Consider the following 18,752-nt stretch of genomic DNA (forward strand, 5'->3'; position numbering starts at 1 on the left):
TTTTGGTTGACTAATATAAAACAAAATGGTTCTGCTGGTCATCCTCATGAAATGGGTGTGCAGCGCAGATACTTGAAGAGTTAAAGGTATTCCACAGTAAGCCTATATTCCAAATCCCTGGACCTCCACCAAAGGTCTTGATGAGGATGCTGCAGCTTTAAGTTTGATATCTATGACGTTGAGTCATATTAAGATGAACGGCTGTATTTCTTTTAGATAAATAACTTCTCCTTTCTGCTTTGCTTTATTTCACTTTCGCTTTCGGTGAGGGGAATTGCGTGGTCATTCCATCCGGAGAAAACTTCCATTTGTAAGTGCAGGCTATAGCTCCTGGTTACTGTAATGAAAGAACGACCATTGTTATTCATAATAAATAATCTTGATTAAAGTCGGTACCTTGCCTGAATGACTTTGCAATACCATGCCGTTGAGTCGAATAGGGCGACGTCTAGGTTTGTGATAGGCTACTTAGGCCTACACTGCGTGGGCTTTTTTTTTTTTTTTTAATCAAGAAACTGTTGATCTTTGTTGTTTAATATTCCGGGCTAGTCCCGGAGACGAGCACATTAACAAATAAAATATGGCTCTAGTTTAGAGAGCCTGAACGAGTTTAGCAGGCTAGTTCCTCAGTATTTTGAATGCAGGCGTGGTGCCAGACTGGAATGCTCTGTTGTATGTGAAATAAAAGGTCCCTTCCTAAATTTGTAGGCTTTGCTTCCACTTTAATATTGAAGAGCTGAAGCGTCAACATGGTGAACTGCTGTGGTCTGGTTACGATCAAGAATGAGCCAGGTATGTATGCATATAATGCATATTTTAGCTTGTGTTTTTGTCATTTCTGATTTGCGCCCTGTGATTATTCTGGACTTTAATACAAGGTACTTTCTTGCGTAGGGTTTGTGGAAAACGGAAGCAGTGTTTTGCCTATTGTAACTGCCTGCTTTCATTGGTCCGATGTAAGACGAGTGTAGGCTAAAGTAGGCTATACGATGATAGAGAACCTAATCTTAACCAATCAAACATTCTAGAATTACATCCGGTTGGTCGATCGTCTAGGTCTACTCTTTGTCTACCGACAGTGTCGCGACAGACAGAACCAACTCATAATAAATGAGTGCACGGGAAAGCCAGCCAATCGAGGGAAGCCAGGTGCAGGCTACATTTTGTTTTCATACGTGAAAATAACTATAACAGCCATATCCTAAACTAAAACTGAAACTTCAGCAACGGAAGAAACAATAATTTCCCTACCGTTCCTTTACAGTAATTGTGGTAAACATACAGGTTTATCTCTCTATGGATATGTATATGTTATAACATTCTGAGCCTGTCAAAACAAGCTTTGACGAAGATGCTTGCCCAAGGGATTAACCTACATTGTAGCCTATAGGCTCGCCGTTTTGCGGATGTTGGTTATTGCATTCTAACTTAATACTTGGACCCCAAAAGATCTAAAACAATCTGGGCCCAGGTTGAAAAATCCAGATGTTGCCCTTGAAGTGGTGCTGTTTCAGGTTTTCCATCGTGTTAGGACCTATGTTAAATGTTCTCGTCCCTGGAAAATTCAAAGAAATGAAAGGAAATCACCAGAATCTAAGAATCCTGATGAATGGCCTCAATGCATAGGAATGATGTAAAACTATCTTTTTGTTGTTCATTTAAAGAATCTAGAAATAGGTGCACTTCAGGTTTGTTCTGCAACACGTATGTCAATGCATATAACCAGTTTCATGATAAAATGGCTTAGCCCATCTCTGTTAACTCTAAGCTAGACCAAGCCCATCTCGGACAGTGTTCCGGTGCCATTACAAAAGGAAGCTACGGCATTGAATTTAGTACACCTTTATTTTTTTAGATACTGACTGGTCATTTCCAAATCCAAGCAAGGCCATGAAATAGCTAAAAACGAAGCCTTTGTTAAAATAATCGTGTCCATGCAAACACAGGTGAAGCAATGACATGGGGTAATCTTTGGGTAATTCTGAAGCACCTACTGTTCATCATGTAAACGTACTATATGCAACACTTATGTCAATGTGGGAGTTGAGTTCACCCCTCCCTGTGCACACATAATGACTGACAGGCAGAGATGTTGTTTGTTTGGAACATTCCTAACTGATTAACACAGCAAGACGATGGTGAAATGCTTACAGATGATGATTAAACCCAAGACAGTCAGAGACTTTTTTTTAAATCATGAAATCAAAGGACTGTTGGTGATAGTTTTCTAAAGCAGAAGCCTACGTCTTTGAGCAATTTTAATTACTATGAATACTCTTAACATTGCAAGCTCAGCTTTAAGTTTCAGCGATGCAGTTACTAATAGGCTAAATTAAAATAAAATGTATATTTTATATAATAGAGCAGTATGATTAAATTTAATTTCATGCGATACAATTTTGTCGGTAGCCAGTATAACATCCTCAAATTCATTTTGTGGTGTATGATAATGTGAATAAGATATAAACATGCTTGTCTTTCTAGCTGCCAAGCCAATTCACCATACAGACAATTGTTTTAATTTCTTTTACAATTGAAGTTGAATTAGGTCAGTGCTTCAGTGAGTTTAGGTCAGTGCGTATCTCTGTAAAGATTCAATCAGTTTCTCACGCTCAAACTGTTCTCCTCCAGTTCCTCTGAAGAGCGTGGCGGTGGATGTTCGTGTGCAGGGACATGTAGCCACAGTGACCTCCACTCTGCTGTATGTGAATGGAGAAGAGCGCCCCCTGGAGGCTGTGTTTGTGTTCCCCCTACCTGGAGATTGTGCCCTCTGCCACTTCAGTGCCAAATTAGGAGACACAGAGGTGGTGGCAAAGCTGCAGGACAAACAGAAGGTGAAAGGGGGGGGGGGGGGGGGGGGGGGGGGGGGTCATTTTAATGACACTGATTAATGTTTACATGTGTAACTTAACAGCATGACTACAATGTGTACATAGTGCATAATATGTAGGCGTCTATGTGACTGTATTGGGAAGGCTATATGCATCATCACTGACTACATCTGTTACCTGTGATGTACCTGTACCTATGAACAAATATTGATTCATCAGTGCATATTATGGAGGGGAAAATGAAAGCAATGGATCAGATATGTGTATGAAAGAAAGTTTGTGTATAGTATATACACATGAAGTAATCTTTAAGTATTTTCTTCTTTGTTTAATATCTGGCTGAAAGTAATGATTCATTTCGCTCTACATATGATTTTTCTAAACTGTCAGTACCCCATCTACTGCCTGGGTGTAAATTAACAAAAAAAGTCATCATATGCCTTGATGTGAAATAGGTTTTTTTGTAATAGTGACTGTACTTGATGTATGATAATGTTTAGACTTCCCCTTGGTTCAGGCACGGGAGCAGTATGATGATGCGTTGAGCTCAGGCCATCAGGCTTTCCTCCTGGAGGAGAGTGATCAGAGCCCAGACGTGTTCCAGGTCAACGTGGGCAGCCTGCCTCCAGGAGAGAGCGCTGCCATCACTCTGGTCTACATCTCAGAGCTGGCCATGCAAGCTGATGACGCCCTGCGCTTCTGTCTGCCTGCTGTGCTCAACCCCCGCTACACACCCCAGGGTGAGGGCCAGAAACCTGGAGGCTTGTGGTGAAGAGGCCTGGCATGCCTCTCCTAACAACACACTATCTTTGCTTTGAAGAACTGTTAAGAGTTTTAAGACATAGAGCTCATCCTGCCTTGTAGTTAGTTAGCATGAGCGCTAAGCCTCCTGTAACTTTGATTTAAATGTGATTGGGGGCAGCACCTGAATATTAGAAGCCAATATTGTCCAAATGTAATTCTTAAAAACAAAGGTAGGCAAAGTTGAAGGTAACAATGGGCCTCATTCTCGAACATTTTCTGAAGTTCTGAAATGTTTCTTACTGACTTCGGGAAACCAACGATTTGAATTCAATATGAATTTGTATACATACACGCCCCACCAGCTCCTTATAAGGGCACGCAACCGTAGTGACGTGTCCAGTGGGAATTGCCCGAATCCACGCGAATGCAACTCGAAAGCGATTTATGTCAAAGTGGAAAGCGAGCACCGGTCGAGTAAACGCGAATCTAACTTCGGTGCAGAGGTGGAGGTACTGTTGCAGGATGTACATGTGTCCATTCTATTCCACAATGGCTATATCAACGCGATTGAGCTAAGTGCTTATTTATTTATCCACTTACATTTGCAGTGTTCGTGTAGTCCTTTTATTTATTTTAGGACATCACGATGCCTCGTAGAATCATGATTATAAATGTGAAACGCAATTGTTAATGATACTAATATTCTCGTATTTATTATTATTTTCATTATTTTAATCCGAGGATGTCCGTAGAGTTGATATGAACGCAATCACCAACGATTTCTCACAAATTCAGCCCTTAACACTTCTGAAAGGGAGCGGGCCAGTGGGGCATCTTGTGTTTTTTTGAGGAATCGCATTTGAGAAAACTCTGGCCGATTTACGACTGCTATTTCGTGTTCTGAAAGTCTTCTGAAGTTCAGAACAAATCCCAGATGAGAAAACTTTCATGAATGCCAAATTTGTTCCTAAATCCACCAGTAGTGGAGTTCAGAAGCAATTCCTTCTTAAATTTTTCTGAACTGTTTTCAAGAGTGAGGCCCAATGTTCCTTAAAATGTTCATAACATTCAGTTCATAACACAGTAGCATTTCCCCCAACTCTCTCCTCTCAGAAATGGACAGGAGTAAAATGGCCACTGTGACATCAGTCCCAGCTGGTATGGTGCCCTACACTTTGGCTTTGAGTGCTCACCTATCCTCCCCCCAGCCCATCTCTAAAGTGGAGTCCAACTGTGCTCTGGAGCCACTGGTTTACCTAAACACAGACGAAACACAGGCCACGGTATGGTATGGGATGGGGGTCAGAGGACATGAATGTCTGTCTGAATAGTAGCCATAGTTATTTTGTATTTAATGTTATTCCTCTTCATGATCCTCCAGGTGAGTCTCTCTTCAGGCCACGTGTTTGATCGGGATGTGGAGCTGTTGCTGTATTACCAGGATGCTCATAAGCCCACTGCCATAGTGGAGAGTGGACAGGACAGGCTTACCCCAGGTGAGGGGTTGTGTTTTTCACCTGCTGATAAACTGCACAATTCTATGGTGTTCACTGGTGTGTGTCTTTTGTTTTATCATAGGCTGACGTTGTAAAATAGTGTACCAAACTGATTTCATATGGCTTGATGTAGAAATTCAATCAGGTAAATTAAAGTCTAGTGCCCTCCTCTCTGTTTCTCTCTAAGGCTCTTTGATGGGTGACCCTGTGGTTATGCTCAGCTTTTACCCAGAGTTCCCTGCTGAAGTAACATCCTCACTTGCCACTTGTGGAGAGTTTATTTTTGTGTTGGACCGATCAGGCAGTATGGACTGCAGAATGCACTCAGGAAAAGACGCAAAGATGCGCATCGAGAGTGCCAGGGTATCATGATTGCAGATTACTATATTGCTAGAGAGTACCTTAACTGACAAACCAGCCAAATCAGGCCTTGTCATTACTTCTTCTCTTTGGTAATATTCCACATTTGTCGCAGATGCTTATCCATGGTTGTTTACTACTCAATCTAATCCCTGTTTTTACATCTTCAGGACACGCTGCTCCTTCTCTTGAAGAGCCTTCCCATGGGCTGCTTTTTCAACATCTACGGCTTTGGATCCCGTTTTGAAAGTTTCTTCCCGTCAGCATGCTTTCCCATTCATCTGTCTCACTTAACTATTACCTATTTTATTATGCTTCAGATTATCTTTCGAAAAATCAGACTGATTCTTTCAATATGATGGCTACTGTCCTCTTGCAGGAAGAGCGTGGAATACAAGCAGAAGACAATGGATGAGGCTCTTCAGAAAGTGAAAGGAATCCGTGCAGACATGGGGGGCACAAACATTTTGGAACCTCTGAAACACCTCTACAGCCAGCCCTGCATTCCCAGTCACCCCAGACAGGTAGATTATCAGACACATCACTGTGGCTCACTTCACCTTTTAGGAGTCTAAAAAGTCTGCCGGCCCTAATGAGCATTAATGAGCAATAAGTGCTAATTGTGCCTTTAGCTGGTTAGTCCAACATATTTATGACCAAAAGTCTGTAATGTTGCTTAAAAAGTGAAAATGTACGAGAGGGCTGAGCAAAACCTCTTCCATACAATACATATTCCATACTGAATGTGTGGTCCCAGGTAACACATGGGGTTTCTCTTTTCCCTAGCTCTTCATTTTCACTGATGGAGAAGTGGGAAACACTAAGCAGGTTTTGGACTTGGTGAAGCTGAATGTAAATTCTCACCGGTATGTCACACCACACAAAAAATGACTTCAACAGTGTTTCAGGTGTTTTATTAGTTTGTGAATAAGAAAAGGATTCTAATATATATATAAAAAAAGATATAAACTAACCTCCATATGATGTGTCCAGGTGCTTCTCTTTTGGTATCGGAGAGGGCGCCAGCACTGCTTTAATCAATGGCTTAGCCCAGGAGGGCTCTGGGCATGCTCAGTTCATCACCGGAACAGACCGCATGCAGCCCAAGGTGAACTGAACTAAATGAACTGAAGGACTGGCAGGTGATGTGGTAATTTTGTTTCATTTATCCTCACAGATCCTATTTGCCTTTTCACACCCCCTCTCTCAGGTGATGCAGTCTCTCCGCTATGCACTGCAGCCAGCAGTGAAGGACATCTCTGTTGACTGGGACCTTCCAGATGGTGTGTCAGTCACAACTTTGTCTCCTCCACTCAAAGTGCTCTTCCATGGCCAAAGGGCTCTGCTGTATGCTCAGCTCAAAGGAGAGGTGAGAGGACATCTCAGTCTTACCTCTCCACCGCTTTTGTGTGGTAATCTTGAACCTGAAAAGGTTATGGATAAATAGGCATTGCAAACATGGTTTGGAGTGATTGGCTTTATATGTGTAGTAACATTAACAATCTTTATTCTGTTGACCATCAGAAAATGTGTTTTGACCAACATGTATCTTGGAGGGTTGTGACTTTTTCACAAGTGTCTAGGACAGTTGTACCTTTGTAGACAAATTACATTTAAAAGCTTCCCCATACAAACAATGGAGCAAGCAACACAAAAGGCTTATACAGTGCTTTGCATCAGTATTCACCCCCTTGGATGCTTTACCCTTTTATTGCTTTTATAAATCAGTCATGGTCAATATAAGTTGGCTTTTTGGACAATAAAATAGCCCTCTTTAATGTCAAAGTGAAAACAGATTTCTACACAGTTATGTAGATTAAATAAAAATATGTAATGAAAATAAGTGATTGCATAAGTATTCACCCCCTTTAAATAGACTGATCTAATTCAACAGAGGTCCAGCCAATTGGTGCTAGAAGTCTCCCAATTAGTGAAATGGGGATCAGTGTGCAGTGAATGTGTCTCAAGTGATTGTAGTATAACGACACCTGTGTCTGGAAGGTCCATTCACTGGTCAGTATTCAGTAATCAGTATTCCTGGCTACTGTTACACCATGAAGACCAAAGATCACTCTAAGAAACTCAGAGAAAAGGTTATTGAAACGTATAGGTCAGGGGAAGGATACAAAAAAATGTCCAAGGCACTTAACATCCCCTGAAATTCTGTTCAATCCATCATCAAGAAATGGAAGGAATATGGCACATGTGTAAATCTGCCTAGATCAGGCCGTCCTTACAAACTGAGTGACCATGCAAGAAGGAGACTAGTAAGAGAGGCCACCAAGACACCTATGACTACTCTAACGCCCGACTCACATTGCTGCGTTGATGCGTCAGGGTTAACGCATCCCCATTCACTTTGCATGGGGTGACATCATCCTTTGCCGAACTGAATTGTGGCTCCGTTTGGTTCGCGTGCGTTGCGTTTCATGCTTTGCTCGCGACAAGAGTTGAAGAAGGTTCAACTTTTCAACAGGCAATGCATGCGTCAGCCAATCATATTGCCTTTCATGCATAACTGACAGCACAGGCACTAGCCAATCATATCCCGTATATGCTCACGTCTACAGAGCGGCAAACTCAAAAAAAAAAAACATGGCTGCCAAACTCCGTAGATGGTCGTATTTGTACCTACAAGTTGGTTGTTTGACTTTTTTTTGGTTAGATTTTTTAAAAGTTACCGAGAAATAGACACTGTACAATGTAAAAACCCCTTTATTGTAACTGAGAAATACGTATCATAGGATTTGCGAGGTGTCTGAGCACACTGTCTAATGATGGGTTAGGGTTAGCATGCTACTACTCACAGGGTAAAAGCTTACTAATGACGTGATTGGTTTGTTGACCTGTCAATCTCACTATAACGTCTCCGTTATCAACAGAACCCCATGCGCCAAACTCCTCCTCCACCGTCCGTTGCATCAACGCAACAATGTGAGTCGGGCGTAAGGAAGCTTCAAGGTTCAGCAGCTGGTATTGGAGAAACTCTGCATACAACAACTGTTGCCTGGGTTCTTCACCAATCAAAGCTTCATGGAAGAGAGCCACTGTTGAAAAAAATGCTCCACTTTGGTCTCATCAAACCACAGAACCTTCTTCCACTTGACCATGGAGACTCCCACATGCCTTTTGGCGAACTGATGTCGATACTTTTTTTCAACAGTGGCTCTCTTCCATAAAGCTTTGATTGGTGAAGAACCCAAGCAACAGTTGTTGTATGCAGATTTTCTCCAATCTCAACTGCTGAAGCTTGAAACTCCTTCAGAGTTTTCACTTTGACATTAAAGAGGGCTTTTTTGTGGGCTTTTTTGTCCAACAAGCCAACTTATATTGACCATGACTGATTTATAAAAGCAATAAAAGGGTAAAACATACAAGGGGGTGAATACTTATGCAAGGCACTGTATATGCTTTGGATTTCTTGTTCTTTTCCGTCACGTTTTACATTTACTGGACTTTCAGATGCAAGATGATATAGGGATGACACTTACATCATACTGCATTTCCTGTTTTTAGAGCTCAGGGAATCCTGAGGGATCTGTGACAATACAGTACAACCTGTTGGAGGAGAAGGTCAAAAACCAACTTGGCTTCTATCTCAAACCCGCAGGAGACACAGGGTAATAATGAGTTTTTGTTTGCTCAGAAAGAGAACCCTATTTCAGGAACTTAGATCCTTTTCACCTCTCAGTTTCAAGCGTCAGGGCTAATTTTGATTTCATGAACCTACTGTAGGTTCAGCAACATTCTGGTAAAGGGTAAGAATATCGTATCAGCATGAATTATACACGGTTACTGGTCTACCCTTGAGACTTGGCCTCAATGGAAATGCCCAGTGTTGTACCTGACGCGTTCATTGAAGGAAAGTTCATGAACTCGTTCATAATTTTGGTGAACGTGAACTAAACATTCTGTATTATTGCCTGATGAACGATACTGTGAACTTGTTCATTCTGGTGTCTGTGAACGGCACGTTCACTCTGTTAGATTTCGTTCAATAAGGTGCCAGATTTCTAGATACTTCCAGGCGAAAAACACACATTTAACAGTCCTGTTTCCAATCGCATCGTTTTCTTTCTTTACTGAATGCCTGGCAAGTGTAAAAGCGCCCAAGTTGTGTAGAGGCCGAAAGCGGTATTGCAGACATATAGAGATTTAGATTTTTACATATAGAGATTTAGGTGTTTTTTAGCTAGCAACATATTGAAAAAAAGAACTGTGGAGCTGTGAACTTAGTTCAAAATTTGGAATTATGAACTATGAACTGAACTAGTTCATGTTGAAAGTGAACTTTCCCAACACTGTTAATGCCAAAAAGGCACAAGAGGGGTACTAGCCTTGCTAATTATCTTAACCGAATGCAGTTTTGACACAACATGAAGAAAGAAAGTGTCAAACAAACAAAACAAATAAGGATTTTGAAAGCATTTCACCAATGCATGATTAAACAGCAAACAACTTTTTGAAACAGGTGTTAATCAGAATCAGCATAAGAATTGTATTTTGTTAACACCTACCTGAAATTTGCTTTGGTCTATATGTGCATCCAGACAACATAAAACATAAAACACAATAAGTACTACACATAAGAAAAAGTCCTACACATAAGAAAAAAAACACAATATACAGTATAAGATAAAAATATATATGAAAAAGTTAAGTAGAAAGTAAAATGCAATGCATGATCAGCAATAAGCAGGTTGAACGATTATTTTCTTTCACCTAAATTGTGGGCTGTACCTTTGCATTTTCAATTTACAGCAGTTTGTCTCCCAAGTACCTTAAACCTCTCCATAGTATTGTACACGCAAATATGTTATATATAAACATACAGAGATGTTGATCTCCCCTGGTCTTCCCCACACTGCAGAGTGACTCTCCACCGGCTGGGGGCTCGGGCCCTGATTCGCTCGCTGGAGGTGGAGGAGAGGGCAGGAGGGCCAGAGGCGGCGGCCCTGAGAGAGAAGCTGATGCAGCTCAGCCTGCAGTCTGGAGTCAGCAGCACACACACCGCCTTTCTTGCCATCCACAAGGGCAGTGGAAAGCAAGTGCAGGGGCCACTGCTCCGCAGAACCATACCAACCCCAAGTTTCAGTGGCTCTTCCTATGCCTGTGTGTCTTTCGATCCCACAGTGATTCTATGCTGAAGAAAATAACTTACAGGTTCTTCTGTTCACAATTGAGTTCTGTTTTTTTTTTTTTTTTTGCCAGGTTTTGGTGGACCCATAGCCATGTGCTGTTCAATGGCGGCTCCAATGGCCCCAAGGGCCCGAAAGGCCGGAATGGCTCCAATGGCTATGAATGTCAGAAAGGGCCGAAAGTCTAAAAAGGTTCGAATGATTGCAATGGATAGTGGTAAGTGTTCAGCCTGTTGTGGTATTATCTCCTGTCTTTTGTAATACGCTCCACACATATCAGGGGGTTGCTTTGCTCCATACATTTGTCTGTCGCAGAGTCTTTGTAGATGGACTGATGTGTACTGATTTAGCAAAGCTGAAAAGACAAGTCAACACACATCATAAGTTCGCCCACCTGATCAATTTCCAGGGTCTTGCTTTGCTCCATACATTTGTCTGTCGCAGTGTGTTTGGAGATTTAGCAAAGCTGAAAAGGCGAGTCAAGAACAAAGATATTTTTAAATACATTGGGCCTCATTCTCGAACGCAGTTGAGAAGATTTTAAGAAGGAATTTCTTCTGAACTCCACTTCCGGTGGATTTAGGAAAATATTTGGCATTCATGAAAGTTTTCTCATCTGGGATTTGTTCTGAACTTCTAAAGACTTTCAGAACACAAAATATTAGTCGTAAATCGGCCAGAGATTTCTCAAATGCGATTCCTTTAAGAACCACAAGATGGCCGCATGGGCCATACAGACATCCTCAGGCACCAGCATGCTATTTTAGACTATTCTCATTTGTAGATCCCTGTGGTGGAACTAACGTAAATGTTAATGTACATGAACATTGCAAGTGTAAGTGAATAAATAAATAAGCATTAAACTCAATTGCGTTGATATAGCTATAGTGGAATAGAATGGACACATCTACATCCTGCAACAGTCCTCTGCACGGGTGAAGTAAGATATGCGTTTACTAGACCGTCTCGCTTTCAGCATGACTCGCCTTACAAGTTTTTTTTCGTGTGGATTCGGTAGATTCCGACAGCACACGTCACTACGGTTGAGTGCCCTTATAAGGATCTGGCGGGGAGTGTATGTATGCAAATCCACTTTCACGAGAACGCGCATCGATTTAAGAAAACTATTCCGGGGGAGCACAGCTGAGAAGACTTTTGCTGCTTATGAACACATTTTCAAGCGTTCATGAATTTGGCAAAGGTCTTTTTTAGTGCTGTCAAACGATGACAATTTTTGTCATAGTTAACTCCAAATTAATCGCAATTAATTGCAATTTTTTATCTATTCTAAATGTCCCTTCAATCATTTTTTTCCATCATTTTTATTTTATTTTAATGCTCTTATCATGAAAAAGTGGATGCAATGTTTTATTTTATTGAAAAACAACATTGCCAAACAGGGCGGTACAAAATACAATTATAAAGTGCACATTTCAGATAAACAAGGACTCAGCCTATAGTGCAGTTAACCATGGCTTAATATTTTCTTGCTGTGAAAATAGAAGTCAGGCCTCTTATTTCAAAAACAATGAACTGTAACAGTTAGGTTACCAATAAAAGGTAAGCCTACTACTTCTGTGCTTTCAGCCAGCTGCCTGTTGACAGTGAAGCTCGCTTCTTTTGCACAACACAACTTTTAAAGGTAAACTTTCTATTCAGAAGCTTTTTATCATCCATTTTGGCGTATCGCGCTCACCATTCACTCAAACTATAACGTTAGCCTACTACACAGTTTGCAAGGCCAAAAAGAACGTCTTTTTTTTTAACAACGCGTTAATCGCACAATAAAAAAATTGACGGCGTTAAAATGGTTTTGCGTTAATGCTGTTAATAACGCGTTAAACTGACAGCACTAGTCTTTTTCTTACGTTGTTTTTCCGAAGCCCGTAAGAAACATATCAGAAGAAACTTCAGAAAATGTTCGAGAATGCTGCTGCATTGGTGTGATGCAGACGTGATATTCAACAGCTCCCAACAGGTGGAATTTATATCGATCAAAAAAGACCAACAAGCCAATGTTTTACTTTTAAAAGAGTTACAGGACGCTTATTTCACATTTCGAAGCCATATTGTTTTAAGTTTTCAATCTAAAAATATGTCGGGTTCAGGCAAATCTAAGCCAAAGAAGCAGCGGACTACATTTTCTGCCGCTGCTAACCAACTGACTCATGATAACGAAGAAGAGGTAGAGGGGGTAACCACAACTATGCTCCGTGATATAATAAAGTCTTTGAAAGCGAACATTTTTAGCTCAATTGAGTCTGCAGTCGATATTCATTTGGAGCGTGTAAGATACGACTACATCGATGCGTGAAGTCCCGTATCGGTTTTAAAATTTCATGAACTGGTCTGCCCGATTTAAAATATATGAATCGGTTCACAAGCGTTTGTCCCTCCGTTTTTTTTTTAACACAAAACAGTCGCTGGTCTGTTGCATTTGATCTCAGTCAGAACAATGACAGCCTGTCATTGGCCAAAGCCCGCATAGCATAAACCAATCAGGCTGTATTCTCAGTATTAACGCCAAGACCTGGAGAGAATGACAACTCTCATTTGAACGGCCAATGCTATGCTAGCTACGCTATTCATTTTCAATAGCCAATGCTATGCTAGCTACTTCAGCCAAATAAGATACATCGTTGTTGATTGCGTGTTTCTACAGACATCCTCGGATTTAAATAATTATGAAATAATAAATAGGAGAATGTTAAACAATTATGTTTACATTTATAGTCATGATTCCGAGACCGAGCCATCATGATGTCCTAACATAAATATAAGCACTGTATGAACACTGCAAATGGCAGTGCAGACATCCCAAGTCTACCGGAAGTTCCGGGAGTCTCCCGCATATTGATAACGACTCCCTGATGCCCGCAAATTACTTAAAATCTCCCGGGAACTAGAGCGAGTGAGCAAGACCGTGCACACGAGACAGTCGTGCTTTAAAACCGCGTTAGCATCTGTGTAACGCACGCACGACAGAGAGGGAGAGGGACCTAGAGACTGTGTGTGTGTGAGGCAGTGTGCGTGTGTGCCTCAGGAGCATCCTGATTGGCCTGTTTCGGTCAACCAATCAATTTTTAGTGAGGGAGGGCTTTTATCTCTTCTCCTAAACCGAATTAATCAGTTCAGTGTATCTAGGAACAGGGGCATCATGGCGCAGCGAGAGGGCCCCCAAAAAAGAAAATATAAGACATTTTACAACAGACTATGCAAAGGTGTACCCCTATCTTATAAAAGTAAATCACAATGACAGTCTTGCACGCTGTACTATCTGTTACAGTGATTTCAGCATTGCCCATTGTGGGTTAAATGACCGTAAAAGACATATTGAGGTGAGTTCAACAAGTTTCATTTCATGTGCATATTTTTCATGCCGGCTAGTTGCCAGGGCTACATGAAAACAACAAGCTCCTTAGACTTGTTTAAAGTTGCAATGGAATACAAATAAAAGCAGTTAACATAAAAATGCATCGCATTGCATCGCATCACAATGTATCGTACTGAATCGTTTTTTATCAACATGCATCTTTTCTTGTATCGTATCATGCCCATGTATCGAGATGCGAATCGAATCGTTTTTGTCATGAGAGATTTACACCCCTAATCATGGGTCAAGCTGTTAAATGTGGACCCTGTCTCTTCAGTACGGACAAATAACATTTCATCTGAACTCTTTCCAGTCTGCCGTGGCACACAACAGGGTCGCCTCCTATCACCCTTGTTGTTTGCAATTGCAACTGAGCCTTTAGCATTGTCATTACGCCAGACAATACAACTTACCGGGATTATTAGGGAAGGTCAAGAACATAGGGTCTCCCTAGGGCACAATCAAATAGCATCGCTTTCCTCACGCTCCTGGCCAGGCGGTTGTTATTGATCAAATGGAAGGACTGCAAACCCCCAACATTCACACACTGGGTCAATGATGCACTTTACTTTCTCAAACTTGACAGAATAAGACACTCTTTGAAAGGATCAGCAAATAACTACAATCAAATACGGGGACCTTTTCTGGATTATGACAAAACGCACATCACATTTTCCCTAGATTAAGTCAAGACACACAGTATATTCCACAGCATAAGGTTGCGATTGGTTTACCATAAAGTCATTACAGCTCTTATTCAGTGGTCACCCCCTTCCCTTTAATTTGAAGTTTGTTTTGTTTGTCTTTTTGTCTTATTATTATGTTTTCTCTTTTTAATTTTTTGTCTATTGTACTTTTATTGAATTGTATTATTATCAGTTACAACCTTCAATGTAAAAAAAATCCCAGATATGTTCAATATGTCAAGTCCATACTGAACTGAAATAAAAAGAATTTTCAAAAAAAAGAGAATGAGGCCCATAGTGTGTCTTACATTTACATGTGTGTCCGTGTAAAAGTATGTGAATCTAAATACTGTATCTGAATTGTAATTGTATGAATGGATTCAGTTTTATTTTCACATTTTCATTTATTCATTTAGCAGGGATTTCTGATGATGAGGAAGACGGGTTTGATGTTGTCCAAGGTACAATCTTGAATTTAGTCAATAAATTGTTTGACATATATTTTCCACATATTAATTTTCTGTAACATTCCTATTTGTTTATCCTGCTGCCTTTTTTCATAGTTTTTGTATGAATGGATTCAATTTGTTTATCCTGCTGCCTATTTTCATCTGAATTAATGTTTCTTTGGCTTTTAGAACCAGAGTCTCTCACGGATCCCCTCCTTCAGCTGATCTCTCTCCAGAAAGCCTCGGGATCATGGGAAATGGACTCCGCAATGGCTAAAGTGTTGGAGAAGTCAGATGACGAGTTGGCCAAACTGATGCCAGTGGGGGTAAAAAGTTGTCTTATTTTAATCATGCAAACAAACCAAAAAGCTACAGCAATCATATAATCATTTTAGGAATGTTGAACCTGGTTATGCATTCTGTCCAAAAAATAGATACATGGTATACATGACATCATTCAGTTATGTATTTGTGTTTTGATGCATTGTTTTAGTGTGACATGTTTAAATGGGCATGGAGGACCCCTCTGGACATCATGTTCAGTTTAAAATTAGGTGATGCGTTGGTTTTGCTGTAAAAGGTGTTTGTAGGGTTTCCAACTCTAACCGCAAAACTGAATAGTGAGTTGCCCAGGCGTCAAATTAGAATCGCAGTTGTGTTTACCTCCCCATCACATGACCAATGCACCAACAAAGTGTATTTGAGGATTGTTATAGAAAAAACAGTTCCCAACAAAAATACCAACACAAAATGCCAAAACATATAATAGCTTATATTTAAGAATACAACATTTTTTATAATATTTTTTTTTATATTCTGAAATTGATCTACAGCGTGTTCGCGCATGTGTGTGTGTGTGTTTGATTGTGTAGGAGGGATTATGTTCAGAAAACATTCTAGAAATGCGTCAGTTATTTCGTAGCTAAATTAATATTCTTTATCTCCCTCTGGAACGAAATACTGTTTTCTGATTGGCTAATGGGGTGTACATTAAGTTCGTGGAACCGCACACCTTGGACGTAGTCCCAGTAGAAAAGTTAAATCGCCGTTCCATATCAATGCTCTTGAATGGTTACCATTGACAACCAACGTAACGTTTTGTTTTTTGAAAAACAGCCGGTTCCAGTCACTACTTTCTCTAACGGGAGCACTAGGCTTCAAATCAAGAATTCATAAGGTTATTATGCATATTATATTTCCTAAAGATAAAGGAAATTCTAAATAATAATAATACTAATAATAAAAACATTTTTGGATGTTGTAAACGGGAGATAAGCGGGATAACGGCCTCCGAGCTGTGCAGTTCTACGAAGTTAATGGACTTCTGCGGACCAACACCACTCCGCTCCGCGTCGTGGTGTTCTTTGCCCCGCAGCGTCCATTAACTTCGTAGAACTGCACAGCTCGTCGGCCGTTATCCCTTACATAACCCAATTGATTGTGATGTCACACTAGGGAATTTCACTAGGGTCCATGCATTTATTTTTGGTTCTGAGACTGCAGTCGGCTCGATCCACATAACCCTGGGGGTACACGTACCCCACTTTGACAATAGTGATATTGGGGTATTGCGTGTTTAATTGCCTTCATGTATTTTTTTAAACACTTCATTAGGGAGCTTTTGTTGAATCGTCACCAAAACACTTCACTCTAGAACATCAAGGAGAAATCATATTGCATTTTACTGGATCTTATACAACTGTTTCCAATCATGTCATGACAGTTTATGTCTGTGTTTAGGCAGACAAGGCTGTGTGGGCTACAACTCTGGCTCTGATTTGGCTCTATGGTTTGCGGCTGGAGGCCCAGGATGAATGGCAGTTTGTAGCCATGAAGGCAGCATCCTGGATTCAAGCTCAGAAAGGTAAACTTGTCTCCTCTCAGTCTTTGTCAGTCTAAAGACGTGTGTGTCTTCTAGTTTTAACATTTACCTTTGTGTTGCAGTGGGCTGTGTGTCTCAGTGTGTGCAGGCTGGAAATGCTCTGCTGGGATGCCAGGTGCAGCAGGAGACCCTAGGACTCTGAGGTGACCATTCCTGATAAGAGTTAATTTCGAAACACTGCTCATGACTAAAGATTATATAAATCACGTGCCTTGTATTTAAGTAACAGTATGCAACAATTATACTTCAGGATTAGGGTTAGGAAATCTGCAAATAACAGCTTGGTAAAAATTGGGGCGCTACAGATTTTTAATATGGAGAATCGCCTCTGTGCCATTGCCATACCAGAGTCCATAGGCATATAACTGCTAAATGTAAGATTGCCTGACGCCGCCCGGCTTTCTACTGTCTGCCAAACTAGTAAGTAGCTTATTTGCCGCCTTGCTTTGTCTTGTGTTGCACTTGCTTGATGTTTGACTGTGTTAGGACAGTTGTTGAGTAACTAGTTTGTCATAATGTCAAAGTCAGCACATTTCAAGAGATTTCGTTAGTTTTAGCTGCTAGCATATGAGTAAGAGTTATATGCATAAGGAGAGGGACCTTCTGCATATGTTTGGGTGAGCTAAGAGGTGATAAGAAGGGTCAAACTGTGCATGTCCTACCCTGCGTAAAACTGACATCCCTGCATTTCAGAAAGCGCATGTTGGGATGACACAAGGGGACTTTTAGTCGAGCATGGCTATTCTTGCTGACGTTAGAATCATTTATGGCGTCAGAGTCGATAAATTAGCTAAATCTTTAGTATATAAACCCTGTGTGATGTTAGTGAAATTGTTTCACTTTCATCCTTGTGATGTGAATTAACCCGATTGCAATTGTTTGTATTCCTGAGGTAGAAGTCCTGAGATAACTAAAGTGAAATTTCACCTAACAATACCTGTCCTTCTGTAGAATGTGTCATTAATTAAATGTGACATACACACATCGGACTCATCACTGATTCAGATGACATTGTATTCTTACCCAGATAGTTTCCTCTTCTATTTGTTCCCAATAATAAAATGTTTGTTGTGCTTTCCTTGGTGTTGACTCTGTTATTACTTTCTAAATCTACTTGCCAATGAATAGGTCCTTTTCAAAGGTCATTTGTTGGTTGAGTTATATAAAACAAAATGGTTCTGCTGGTCGTCCTCAGTGAAATGGGTGTGCAGCGCAGATACTTGAAGAGTTAAAGGTATTCCACAGTAAGCCTATATTCCAAATCACGCAGAATCACTTTTATTTGGGCATCACACTACTGTAGCCTACCAAACGGTCTTGAGGCTTTCATTTTAACTTGGCTAAAATTGACTCATTAAGTTGAACGTCTGTATTACTTTTAGATAAGACCATCTCTCCTTGGTTCTTTGCTTCCTTTCGCTTTCGGTGACAAAACGTCTGCATTACATCCTGAGGAAACTTCCATTTGTAAGTGTAAGCTATAGCTTATTAAAAATTATCTTAATTAATGTTGCCACTATTCACAAATGACTTTGCAATACAATGACCAAGGTTTAGTCGAATAGGGCAACTTATACAATGCGTAGGTTTTTTTTATCAAGACTCTGTTGATCTTTCTTGGTAATTCCGGGCTTGTCCCAGAGACGAGAACTTCAGGCATACAAGATGTTTAGATGTTTGGAGACAACTGAGAGACTATTTGTTTTTTTTTCTGTCATGGTTACCGGAATTTTTAGTTTTCTAAAACCGTAGCTTATGTCTTAGCAAGTTGAATTACTATGAATACACTAAAC

At 40.6% G+C, this 18,752-nt stretch overlaps 1 protein-coding gene across 1 annotated transcript; it reads left to right on the forward strand.

Annotated features, from left to right (window-relative positions):
- The first annotated feature begins 679 nt into the window (after positions 1 to 679).
- Positions 680 to 17,958, forward strand: LOC308370125 (von Willebrand factor A domain-containing protein 5A-like). Its single transcript, XM_080844708.1, has 18 exons — positions 680 to 792; positions 2,632 to 2,834; positions 3,349 to 3,571; positions 4,689 to 4,858; positions 4,957 to 5,071; positions 5,259 to 5,434; positions 5,602 to 5,690; positions 5,811 to 5,955; positions 6,218 to 6,297; positions 6,425 to 6,539; positions 6,642 to 6,800; positions 8,948 to 9,051; positions 10,302 to 10,543; positions 10,643 to 10,786; positions 15,045 to 15,089; positions 15,267 to 15,403; positions 16,818 to 16,941; positions 17,022 to 17,958. Exons 1-18 carry the CDS (start codon positions 750 to 752, stop codon positions 17,099 to 17,101), a joined length of 2,394 nt encoding a protein of 797 aa, XP_080700834.1. The 5' UTR covers positions 680 to 749; the 3' UTR covers positions 17,102 to 17,958.
- The last annotated feature ends 794 nt before the right edge of the window (positions 17,959 to 18,752 follow it).

This window comes from Sprattus sprattus, assembly GCF_963457725.1.
Source record: "Sprattus sprattus genome assembly, chromosome: 9".
NCBI lineage: Eukaryota > Metazoa > Chordata > Actinopteri > Clupeiformes > Clupeidae > Sprattus > Sprattus sprattus.

Coding starts and splice junctions, on each gene's coding strand:
- LOC308370125 (XM_080844708.1), top strand. CDS start 750: ATGGTGAACTGCTGTGGTCTGGTTACGATCAAGAATGAGCCAG. Junction 6,801..8,947: donor ATGCTCAGCTCAAAGGAGAG/GTGAGAGGACAT, acceptor TCCTGTTTTTAG/AGCTCAGGGAATCCTGAGGG. Junction 10,787..15,044: donor AATGATTGCAATGGATAGTG/GTAAGTGTTCAG, acceptor TTATTCATTTAG/CAGGGATTTCTGATGATGAG.